The sequence below is a fragment of the Neolamprologus multifasciatus genome, chromosome 15 (assembly GCF_963576455.1).
Source record: "Neolamprologus multifasciatus chromosome 15, fNeoMul1.2, whole genome shotgun sequence".
NCBI lineage: Eukaryota > Metazoa > Chordata > Actinopteri > Cichliformes > Cichlidae > Neolamprologus > Neolamprologus multifasciatus.
In genome coordinates, this window is record NC_140453.1 from 21,679,345 (window position 1) to 21,692,323 (window position 12,979).

The following is a 12,979-nucleotide window of genomic DNA, read 5'->3' on the forward strand; positions in this document are numbered from 1 at the left end:
TTACCTGTGAATGGACAGAGTTGATGTGGTATTTCACTCCACTTTCAGAGTTAAACTCTTTATTGCAGATCAGACATCTGTATTTACCGGCCTCAAAGTCGCCCTGAAATCAGATCAGCAAAAAACAGCCTTGAAAAGATTATAAGAATTTAATGCATATAAAGTATTAACTGTGCATAGTGCACTGACTTTTATATTTCACTTAATGGTCTGAGTAATTGACTGAATAATTTTACAAATACACACATTTTCAAAATTCTGTTCAAAGCAGCTTTTACAAATTTAATACTTCATTCTTTAATTTACAGGAATCATCCCAAATGATTGAGGAGCTGACTAAAAGCACATGTAAATGCCAGTCCAGATGAAGCATTAGAAGGGTTTCATGCTAATACATTGATGAGTTTCAACTTAATTATACCTGGTGTCATTGTATGTATTGTAATTAGAAAGTTTGTAAGTTTGTTATTTCCTAAACAAAGAAAAAAAACAGACAAACCCTCGTGCAGAGTCCCAGATGAGCTTTGAGTCCAGACACACTCGTGTAGGTGCAACCGCAACCCTGAGGACGACACAAATTATGTTATATTATGGGCTTTGAATACTGTGTTAACCATGTTATGGACATCTGCTCTCCTTGACATCATACACATCCACAGGGATTACTTGTACATACACTGACCTCTCTATTTGAAACTTCGGCCATGTTTACTATGAATGTTCACCAATGCAACAGTGTATATATGACATAAAATAAAATATAAAATATCTCCATATATTGCTTTAAAAACGTACATTTACAAAGAGAAACATTTCAGGTTATTGAAAAAATAATAATAATAACGAATTGCATTTATATAGCATTTTTCTAGGCATCCAAAGCACTTTACAATTCCACTATTCATTCACTCTCACATTCACACACTGGTGGATGCAAACTACAGTTGTAGCCACAGCTGCCCTGGGGCAGACTGACAGAAGCGAGGTTGCTATATCGTGCCATCGGCCCCTCTGGCCAACACCAGTAGGCGGTTGGGTGAAGTGTCTTGCCAAGGACACAACAACCAGGACAGACAGAGCTGGGGATCGAACTGGCAATCTTCCGGTTTTTATACAGAAAGACTGATAATCTTCATGGCTATACTTTTATTTTAAATGAATTAAAGTTCTGCTAATTATACTTGTTCTTGACATCTTGATCCAATTACTCAGATAAGAAAATAAATAAGTCTGCTGATTTCAATTAAACAGGTAAAAATAAGACTAGTGTTGTTTTCTACCTGGTTGGGGCACTGGACTTTCCTCTGCAGCTTCACCTCATTCTTCCACTTCCTCAGCACCTCCTGGCTGAAGGCAGGGAGGCCGGGTCGGGCATATTTCAACTGAAAAGAGCGTCAGGAGAAAGAAGAAACGCATTTACGTTCAGTACATACTCAATTTTAGTGAATCTTCTCTTACCTTCTTGTCATCTGGTACCAGGTCGGACTGAAACTTCCTCTTGGGCCAGTCTTTGGGCAGTTCATTGTTGGCAATCTCAGCCAGGTGGAAGTTGGCCACCTGGGCCGAGGCTCTCTGCACCCTGCCACTGGGTGTCCTCTCTGGATTAGCCTCCCTCTGAGCCTTCAGTGCCTCATCTTCCTCAGTCTTCTGTGGTGTCTGGATGAACCAAGAGAATAAACTTAATGGAGATGAGGCACAAAGAGTTTCACAGACACTTGAATTAAAAGGACAGGTGACAAAACAAGGCTGGCATCTTGTCTAATTGTCCATTAATTTAAATTTGATTGAAGAGTATTAACGAATTACAATTTTTATAGTATTTAGTGGCTTCGATGACATATGTGACTCACAGGAGCATGCTCTGATTTCAGGTGATACTCCAGACCAGCCTTGGATTTATACGTCTTCCCACAGTGAGAGCAGTTCAGCAGCATTTTCTCCAGCTCAGACTCCTCCTTTCCACACTTCTTCATGTGATACACGTAGCCCATGATGCTGGTAAATGCAGCGTTACAACCCTATAAAGAAAAGAAAAACACATTTTTTCACACCGCCAGTTTAATCTTTTATCTTACTTTCATCAAATCTCCTTTCTTAAAACAGCACAATACGTGCAAATTTTACCTCTTTGGAACATTTTAATTTTCCCAGTCTCTTCAGGATTTTACGTAGCTTGTCTTTTATAGCACGATCATCCAGGTCCTTGGCATCATCAGCTGAAGGCTACAAAAGAAGAAAGCAGGAAAAGATAGCAACAAACTCAGTAAAACAATAATAAACTAAACTAAACTAAACTAAACTAAGACTAAAAATGTTTATTTCTGAGTAGTCTTACCAAGTGGCTGTGGTCAGCCATGATGTGATACTTCATCCCTGTTGAAGACTTGAGCTGTTTCCCACAGTGTTGGCAGGTAAAAGGTTGCTACAGATAACAGAGTGACACAGTGACTTTTTCATTTGGTAAACATTTAAACCAGCAAAGAACACAACCAGATTTGTGTTATGGAAATATTAGTCAGACTAGGTTTTTCCAATGCAAATGTAAAGCACAAACCACACTACAGACCCATTCATTTTTTAAAAACTTGATGCTTAATATGAAGAGTGTGTGAACTGGTTTCAGTGCAGAATGTGTTTCACAGAAAATTGACATCCTGGAAAAAATTAAAAAAACACACAAAACATAATTTATTTACTCCAATTATTCCAAATAATGTCATTGCTAGTAATAACTAATTATTAGAGTCCTTCAGGAGAAACAGTAAAGCAGAAGGTTCCTGCTAGATGGTCCAAAACTCTAATATCACTATTATTCACGAAGGGCTCACCAGTCGGCAGTTCTCCATGTGCTTCTTCAGCCCCTCCACAGTCTTCCTGCTCACACTTTTACACTTTGGACAGGTGACTCTTCCTTTGGCAACAATCTGGAGCTGCCAACGTTCCTCTTGGCTTCCTAGTTGATGTCAACAAATAGGCAACTTTTCCTTTTTTTTTTTAACTTTACACGACGCACAGAGCTTCAGAAAAAGAAGCAGCTTACTCCTTACCTATTTTAATATACAATAATATTTTGATTAAATTACAGATTATCTTCAGCACCCACTTTTAATCATTCAAATTTAATTAAGCTTTTAGAAACATCTTTTTCAATTTCTTACAATCAGTTTAAAACAAGACAAAATACCCCCCCCCCCCCCCCCAATCCCCTTTAAAACTTATACTTGTGTAAGGCCAGTCAGATAAAGCCTATTGACAGTTTCAATCAAAGAAGTGCACATAAAACATAGTGTAATAAGATTACTTTCTATTAAATCACATAAATCTGTGGTAAACAGCTGCTGCCCTGACCTGGAGGATAAGTAGGAGGTTCCTTCTTAGCCGGCAGGATTGGAGGTTTCTGGTCTTCGTTCGGCTGAGCTGTTGAGGCCTGACCGGCACTGGCAACATCTGAACCTGCAAGATTCACACTGAATGACTGGATGCAATCAAGCTTATTTTTCTTTTTAAACGATTTTATCATAATTTTTATTTAATAAGGTCAAATTTCCTTATTGATTAGATGCAGAGACTGCTGCCAAAGTTTGTCATCTCTCCATTAGCAGCATGTAGAATTTTATATTAAATTACTTTAGAAATAAAAGATAAAAGATACACAGATATATACAAGTATATACAATGTCTTCTTTTCAATGCATGAATGCTTGTCGGTTGTTGAATTATGATTACAGCATTCCTGCTACAGAAAGCCTGGCTCTTAGAGAAACCTCCCCAAATAATAAAGGTTCACGATAAGTTACAATGAGAGGAAAATGCTTCTCTGTAATGATTCTCTGTTCAAACAGTGAAACAGTCAGTGGGTATGGTGTGCCAGACACTCTGCCAAAACAAATTAGTGGCTGATAGCACTGCTGCCAAGACTGAAGGGAAGGTGGTGTACTTGAGAAAACGGCCTCATATTGTTTTCCCATAATGGTTAGGGACAAACTGTGAAACAACTTTTCAAATTCCTGATTTATGTCTAACTATAGTTCTGATTTATAAAGTTACTTAAGTCCTAAGTATTATTAATATGGCAATAATATTCAGTTTAAGACAAAAAAGCAGCATGAAACAGATATGTGAGATAGAAATGTAACATATAGAGTTTTCAGTTTTGCATTAAATGCAGACTCCTTGAAAACTTACAGGATTCTCTGCCCTCTGGTGGCTGTGTGAAGTTATTGGGTGCGGGGCTTGGCGCCATCTCTGGCCTCTGGACCTTTTTCATGTTCAAGTCTTAAAAATTAGACAAAATCACAAATCATAACCTAAATGATGACATCTACTCTGCACATATATCACCTGCACTTCTCTTATAAGCTGTCACTCGCACATGTGTTATAGGTTCTGGTTTTCGCTAGTAGCTTGCAGATATCATGAAAGAAGCTCATATTATTTTACGACATTTCACAGTGTTCAAAACAAAATCAGTCCATATGGTCATTTTTACCAGGTCTCCACACGTTCCCTCTATCCCTGTTTGTGTTGTTCCAGGCTTGATCTGGCCCTCGGCCAGTACCCCACCCTTGCTCCGGCACTGACAAGTCCCGGTCCCTTCCTGGATCTCTGCCTCCATTCCAGGCCTGATCCTGTCCTTGATCTCTGCTAGCTGCCCAGCCCTGATCAGGACCCCGCTCCTGGCCTGTCATCCAGGACTGATCCGGCCCACACTGAGTTCTGTCCCTGCCTGGAATCCATATCTGGTCCTGACTGGAGTGTCCCCCTCTGTCTCTGCCAGAGTTCCACACCTGGTCCTGGGGTCGGTCTCTGCCTGGAGCCCAGGCGTCAGGTCCTCGCTCCCTGCTGGAGTTCCAGCTCTGATCATGAGGCTGGGACTGCTCCCCGCTAGCTTCTGGGCCTTGAGGCCAAACATCCTTCGCGACCAGTCTTGGAGGGAGCCTTGCAGTGGGCGGACCGATGGACACTGGGTCTGACCCATTGGCCAGGCCATCTGATGACATCACAGAACAGCTGGTTGTCGAGTAATCTACTGTTCCCAGGGAAACACTCTGGAGGTCCTCATACCTAATAAAAGAAAAAAAAAAACTTAAATTAAAAGTTTCTAAAATGCTGATACAGACAGGAACCTCATTTGGTCCTGAACAGATTATTTAACTGTAGTGTGGGTCAGAGGGTGTAAATAAAAGATGAGACTGAAAAGAAGAACACAGCATGCCCATATGGTAGCCCTAAAACAAACACTGTTATGTTGTCTGTTTGACTAATTATGTGTATAGTTTAAAAAATAAACATGAAATTACATCAAGTAAGAGTTAGAAATGAAAATGTTAACTGAGGTCATAACTCAAGTGAGACAGTTATATGAGTAAATGAAAAAGAAATAAGATTTATGTCAAGCAGTAGCTTAGAAATTAAGTGTTTTTGCCAACATTTGTATGAGCCCATCACTCACTTATGGCCTTTTTTAATCAAAAAACACAACAGAGTCACGCCAAAATACAGATTTCAAAACTCATGTGTGATGCCATGGTGATTTCTAGGGCTGTAAGATATGACCAAAATCTTATATCTCAATACTGATATGTCATTTTTTTATCCCGATAAAGTTATATAACAATATAGTGGATTTTCTGTAATCACTACATCAAAAGTACTAATGGTCATTAGAAACTACCCTGTCTGTAAACATTGAGTGTCCAGTCTCATAAAGTGTACCGTTAAACTCATACAGACATGCATGGTTCGGCTCGTCCACATATCTGTTGTTGCAGTGTTGTATGCTACGTTCTAGATTACCTGCAATACTTTGGACTCATGATAAATGAGGCAAATACACTTGTTTTCAGCTGAGAGTTGCGTACCTAGAGTCAAGTGTTTTGACCAACAAAAACCATAACTTTACTATATATTAATAGATATTGTGAGTCTTTATTATATAGCATGCCATGTGGAAAAACCTGTTGTAACATTTGAGTCTGAGGTCTATTTTGAGCACCTGACAGCTTGTTTTTTTCTTCTTATATGTAAAATCTTTCGACCAGTTTGCTTCATAACTGGCACATTACAGTTTTCTACACCGTGTCAGGCTTTTCATAACCGAATCATGTCCATGACACAGAGGTAGCCCCTTATTTAAGAAAACAAATAAGAATAACTTAGATATCATTCATGTGTCTGACACAGCTCATTTGCAATGATTTTCTTGTTATGATGGAATAAGTTCTTTGTTTAGTTTTGGCTGGTCCTTCTGTGGTGCCTCAGCAGTAAACAGTGTGTTTTTGTAGGGCTGGGCGATATGAAATTCATGTCTCGATATTTTTTAGCTGGATGGCGATATACGATATATATCTCGATATTTTTTTTTAAGCTATAAGGTATGAACAAAAAGAGAGTTCTTAGTCAAAGCTGTGTCCCAGATGTCACACAGGCACTTTTATTAACATACAGCGTAGATGTACATGAAGAAATTACTCAAAAATAAATTATGAGCATTTATTAAATAATAATGCTCCATAAATAAAAGAAAACAATGTTGTTTTTGTGCATAACAAAAAGCTCACAATTGTGCAGTCAAAATGTAAACTAAAAGACTCTGAGCATAATAACAAAGACAGACAGATTTCACAGCTGCTCTGTTCCCAACTTCTACTGGGTGACTGACAGCCTGGAGTTTGAAATCCTCTTTGTAACCATGTCTCTGAACAGGTGCCATTTATGGTCCTTATACACACACAATACGGTAATATTACGTTGAAGCACAGTACGTATCACTCCGCGAGGCTCCTCGGTAGCCGTGATGCTCCGACAATCCATCAAGCGCTGCAGCTCCATAGCTTACCAAAGTCGTACTAAAACATTTTTTGACAGATTGCTGAGCGCCGTGTACCACATAAAATCGATTCGCGGTCAGTAAGCACAACCAGAAGTCATACATAAGGCGCACTGCCAATTTTTGAGAAAATGAAAGAATTTTAGGTCGTTAGCCTGGTTAGCTCATTAGCGCGGTTAGCTCGCTAACACATTGACGCCGTCCAGCCCCACGCACGGGGCGATCCGCGGTAACTCGTTAACGGAGATTTGCCGTGTTCATCTTGTCATTGCCTGCAGGTGAAGCTATGGGGGAGGAGGGGGAGTTGTGTTCAGTGAAGGAGAGGCGAGGCCGAGTAACGTTGCGTAGAGACAAAAGTGAACAAAAGAGAGGCAAACTTGCGGCTCCACAAGTATAATTATAACGTAACATAGACTATATCGATATAAACAATATTGTCACATCTTATATCTCGTATGACAATATATCGATATTTTTTAAAAACTCGATATATCGCGCAGCCCTATGTTTTTGCAACAACACAAAATAAACGAAGAGTACAACATGAAACAATATACGTGTTAATGTCCCGATTTTGTCATATCGCACAGCCCTAGAGGCTACATCCAATCTGATCCCCCTTCAGGCCATTATAAAGAATACAGGTGCAAGCAAATTCACCTTTTGCGTCAATATTTAGGTTCATCTTTTATATACAGTTGCTATACTGCACAATATGAACAGAATGCAGCTAAATAAATGATGAACTATTTGTTTATTAATATAATACAAACCTATATGCTTTTGACCAGCACTTAAAAAAGCACTTTGCACATAAAGTTTAAACAGCCAAAACCAAGAAGGAGCGCAACAGTGGAGCCGGGTTTTATGATTATTTTTGATCTAATCTTATTTTATTTTCATTAATCACTCATTAATGATGGGTGTTCCCATTTGTTTAGTTTTTCAGTGCAAAGAAAAAATAAAGACCCAGGTCATTTTTTGTCTCTTTTTTTCTCTTTTATCATTTCCCATTTTTTACTCACATATCCTCTCACACCCTTCGCTTCCTGAGCTTGTTTATTTCCTCCTGCCAGAGTGATTTCTTGCTCTTTAATCTGCCACCTTGGTCTTGCGTCCTTCCTTTACTGTGTCTGCCACTCTCTATGTACCAGACTCTGTCCTTTCACTTCTTGCTGTAAGATGTTTCTCACTCTGTTTATTCTGTGTAACAAATCTTTTTTGCAAAGCAAAGACTTCCTTTTTTGTGCTTGAACTTCCTTGCCCTGTGCTTTGCTTTTGAAGCCTTAAATTAACGCCATGTTCAAAACTGAATGATCCATAGCTTATTCTACCTGAACCATTACCAGCCATTTGGTTAATATCAGCATGAATACATGTGGATAAGTAGCAAGTGCAAACGCTCAATTTCATCTCATTAGGAAATCTATCCTAACTGTACCTTTTATCATGTAGGAAATCTCAACAAAAGATTTGTGTATGCAGATTTTTAAAAGGGTACTACATTGCACTTATCAACAATGATGTATTTTACTGAAACCTGTGTACTTGTTTAGATATGATATCTGTTTACTGTGAATGACTTTGTCATATAACAGTACAATGTATAATCACCAGGTTAACCAGCCTCTTACCTTTTCCTACTGTAAGTTCTCTTCATCTTTACTCCGTCTTCAGTTTGGGACTCATCCTCCTAAAACAATCGATGAAAAAACTGTGAAGCAGAGATCCAGCTGTGCGCATAAAGTTAACTGATTTTTATTACCACACTTGAAAATGGAAACACAGTCACAGCGTTCATGCTAGCAGGACTGCCTGCTCCTTACATACACTATATCTCAGAAACAATAAAAGATGTAGGTTTTTACATTATAGATGTGTATTCTTACCTCTGAGTACCCAACTGTATTTACTTCACAGGCTCTTTCTGGCATTCGCTGGACAGCAGCTTTAAAAGTGAAATTGTATTAAAAAAGACACAATAAAAAAGATAATGGCCACAATGATGGATGCACGCTGTTGTGTGATGTGTTTTTTTTACCTGGACATTGCACTCCACTTTTTGAAAGTGAGTGAACAGGCTTCCTCTTTCTTGGCATATACAAAGGTGACATATCCCCTCCGAGGTGGCCGGGGTCCATACTAGGAGGGCCAACCCTGCTCAGAAATCACCACTGACAGCATAGAAAAAAACAGAACATCTAATAAAACAGAAAATAAATACCTCTACCAAAATACTACATGTTATTGAAATACCTTAATTTGGATATATTGTATTTGTTTGAGGATGGGATTACATGCTGGCTTTCTAATTACATCAAAAGTAATTACACAGCCTTAAACTGATTGGAGAACTGTAATGGATCACTGACCTTATTAATTACACGATCAAATATTTACAGAGCCCTACTTATTAAATGACCTCAGCTTGTTACATATAAAGTAGGTTGGGTTGGTCAACCAAGTACATCTGTTGGCTCATTTAACCATTTCACCATTAACCAGCTACACCCCACCCTTTCCATTTTGTGATCCCCTACAGTTATGGGCAGCTTTCTGTTGTGATGTCTTCAGTATCATTTAGCTGTAGACTCTCTACTGGCTACCACAGCTGACAACAGTAGTTTTTGCTCTGTTTTGGAGATCTGCTGTGATCTGGATGATCTATCTAAGGAGATGAAAAACTGCCCCGTGTGCCGTCGCAACATGCAGACTGTGGAATCCGAGTCCATCTGTGAGACCACAAACTCATCAGACAGGCAGCTAATTCAATTCTTTTGCTAGGGTTATTAGACAATTTGCAGAAAAGCACCAAATAAAATGTGTATTTCAACAACTAATTTAAGAATATATATTTAAAAGTGGAGTTCACATGTTATCCCTGTATTTGCTTGGTTCTCTCCAGGTACCATACTCCGGCTTCCTCCCTCAGTCCAAACACATGCAGTTAGTGGGAATAGGTTAAGTGGAAACTCTACATTGCCCACAGGTGTGTATGTGAATTCAAATGGTTGTCTGTGGCTATGTGTTAGCCCTGTGACAGACTGTGACCTGTCCAGGGTGTACCCTGCCGCTCACCCTAAGCCCTCCAACCCCCTTTTAGAAATTCTCAGAAACTCATATGTTTTAAATTTGGCATGAGCTGCTCAAATATAAACAAATTTGGTGATGTGCTTGAATTTGTAGTTTTGTATTTACAAACATCTGGAATTATATTAACAATGGCTCCAATACCAATAACATCTGTGAGCTATTGCAGACATATTGTGGATCAATAACTTATAAGAACATTACTATGCTGGCACGAGGTCATCCTGGGTTTATTACCAAGCTGTGATAAATGACACTGCTCAACGAATTAAGGGAATTCTGGATCATCACAGTTTAATCCAAACTCATTTTAACTTCAGGGATATTAATGTGTCCAGTTAAGAAGCATAAATCATTTCACCTGGCTTGGTGCAAATGAAAGTGTCAATAGGTGCAGCGGAGAGGCAACGAGACAATTCCCCAAAAAGGTAAGACCAATGCTCTCTTTTTATCCCTGCTGACTGATTTTTCTCTAGTTCCGCTTTTGTTAGAGTGTAAAAGGATTCACACTGGTCTAACTGGACACACTGATATCCTGAAGCTTCAGTGACTCTATTATATTGTTATGATCGAGTATGTCTTTAACTATCCTCAGCAGTGTAATCTAGAATTTAACAAAAATGAAAACAAACGGGTACGGGGTTAGAATCATTTAATTTATCTTTCCATCCATCTTCTGCTATTTAACCAATTCAAGGTAGCGGAGGCAGGAGCTTATCACTTATTCAGCGGCAAGAGGCAGGATACACCCTGGATAGGTTGCCAGTGTTTCATGGCTAACACAAAAAAACAAACAATCACTCACACCTGAGGCCAGTTTAGAATCACCAGTTGACCTAACATGCATTATAAGTGTGATAGAAAGGCAGAGCACCCAGAGAGGCAAACTCCACACAAATACCAGACAATGGATTCAAACCTTTCTGCTGTGATGCAACAGAACTAACCACTGAACCACTGTGCTGCCTTATTTTTATTTAATTTTCTCATTTAAGTAAGTTTTCTTTAGTTTCCAAAGGGGGTTTGCTTAGATTATTGTTAAAAATGTTTAGTTTTAATTTACTTTGTTAGTTTCAGTGCTCCATTTAATGTTTTTGCAATTTGGTTTTTAGGAAGTGAAGATCAAATATCACAATAAAAATACCTTCTGCAGGTAGCTCACTCAGATTCAGCATGTCCTGCACATTTTTTACTTTACTTTAGCTTTATGTTCTTTTTTCCTCCCAAATTCTAATTTTAATCTTTTTTTTTTAGATTAACTAAAACATTTTTGCGCCTATTTTATAATAATTACTGATGGACAGTAAAGTTTAGTAAATTTTTTAAACAAATGCAGATTGACTTGAGACGAGTGTTGTTGTGATTTGGCCCAAAATAAATAAAATTTAATTTAATTAAAAAAGCTGATTAAAATTATTATAATTAACTGAATCAAAGAGAGCATACGTTATGTTTAAGACATTCATTCAAAACTAAGTCTCCTTTTTCTTAAAAGATTGTCTAGAAAACAAAACAAATATTTGCTGACATGAACTTAATGAGTCTTGCATAAGCAGCCATGCATATCAGCCTATTTACTCCCATTAGGGTTCGTTTAGCCAAATATTTACTCTCCTAGCCCCTTTCAATCATGCACTGTTTATATTTTTAACACTAAAACTCACACTTAGCATTGAATTATTATTTTAAATGCTCACTGAAGTGATTACATTAATTATAATTATGCAGAGGAGACTTTTTTTAAAGAACCTGATGAATCTGGCTTCAGCACCCGTTGTGTTTACAGTGCGTGTGTTCATCCTGAATGTTATTTGTATAGTGCTTAAATATTTATGTGTCACGTTTGAGGACACTGGATGCCAGAAACTGCGATGTGATATGAAATAAAGCCAGAAAACTGTTAAAACGTCAAGTGTGTGATGTTTTTCTCGGTCCAGTAAACCTCTGAGACCAGCCATTCCCGGACTGAGCCAAAAAGACTTGCAGCCACCACCATCATTGTCTGTGTGGATAAGGAAAAAACTCAAAAATTGGCTTTTTCACGACGACGGGCAGAAAAAAAACATCCGAAAGCTGAAACTGAAGGAGAACTGGTGGTAGAAAGGTTTCAAGCCTCCCCTTCCTCTAAGCAGGGGTACTATAACCTGTCCTGCCTGCCTTTCATTGTTTCTTAACGGAGGAAGAAATGCAAGAGAGAGAGAGAGAGAGCGCCTACCGTCCTACAGCTCACTCCCTCTGCAAGGACGGCTAGCCTCCATGTCTTCGGGCCTGGCCTCCTCTGTCGCCTTTCCCCCGGCAGTGTTACCACCAGGAAGGCTAACATCAAGGAAGGTTCAAAAACACAGACCCTGGGATAACAGCTAAGCTGTGGCAGCATCTAAATATGAATCAGTGCGCACCTACGCCGGCATAATTCACCACAGTGTGTTCGTATGTTCTTCAGCGGAACGCCCTCCTGCTGGAGAGAACAAATAAGACCCGCATCTGCCGCTGCCTTCACGGGCCGTGGGAAACACCGCAATTTCAGCGCTTCAGCTGTGGAATCCGAATCAATAGTACACCTCGGAATAATACAAAGCCGTCACCACATAGTCTCTAATTATGAACCTGTTATCAAGTGGAAAAGCACTTAGTAAATGGTTTTTAAAATGTTGCATGAAGAATTGGGAGTAATGTTCCAGATTGAAAAATGGAGAGAAGAAGACCACTGATACTTTTTTCTCTTCCTAATTCGTAATACTCCCCTCCTCCACATGGTTACTTTTTACTTGTATAATGTGGCACTTTTGAAAAATTGAATTGGCTACAAATACACGGCAAATTTAAATTCAAATTGATTCTACTAAATTAAACACTTTGAAATTCTGTGACATTTTCCTCTTATTTGAGTTTATTAAATTGAGTATTTTTGATTACTATTACTATTTATTACTCACAAGATGATTCGATTTCAATTAAAATAACAATAATAATAATAGGTTCAATTCAGGTAGCTTACTTAAAAACTTTAAATTTTTACTTGTTATTTTCTGGCAACGTAAATCATGGTGGAAAATAAGC

At 38.7% G+C, this 12,979-nt stretch overlaps 1 protein-coding gene across 2 annotated transcripts in view; it reads right to left on the minus strand.

Annotated features, from left to right (window-relative positions):
- znf512 (zinc finger protein 512) overlaps window positions 1–12,418 on the minus strand; it is an 18,504-nt gene extending 6,086 nt beyond the window's left edge. For both annotated transcript variants that reach the window (XR_014869627.1, XM_085134277.1), the window contains exons 1-15: window positions 12,135–12,418; window positions 8,871–9,003; window positions 8,719–8,777; window positions 8,464–8,522; window positions 4,490–5,064; window positions 4,186–4,275; window positions 3,349–3,453; window positions 2,829–2,953; window positions 2,336–2,422; window positions 2,125–2,223; window positions 1,851–2,018; window positions 1,459–1,656; window positions 1,281–1,382; window positions 500–562; window positions 5–103 (exon numbers count right to left, since the gene is read on the minus strand). Coding sequence is in view for 1 of the 2 variants with exons in the window: in XM_085134277.1 (XP_084990403.1) it covers window positions 5–103; window positions 500–562; window positions 1,281–1,382; window positions 1,459–1,656; window positions 1,851–2,018; window positions 2,125–2,223; window positions 2,336–2,422; window positions 2,829–2,953; window positions 3,349–3,453; window positions 4,186–4,275; window positions 4,490–5,064; window positions 8,464–8,522; window positions 8,719–8,777; window positions 8,871–8,970 (1,929 nt within the window). In the remaining variant the exon portion in view is untranslated. The remainder of the gene's footprint in view (window positions 1–4; window positions 104–499; window positions 563–1,280; window positions 1,383–1,458; window positions 1,657–1,850; window positions 2,019–2,124; window positions 2,224–2,335; window positions 2,423–2,828; window positions 2,954–3,348; window positions 3,454–4,185; window positions 4,276–4,489; window positions 5,065–8,463; window positions 8,523–8,718; window positions 8,778–8,870; window positions 9,004–12,134) is intronic.
- Between the last annotated feature and the right edge of the window lie 561 nt (window positions 12,419–12,979).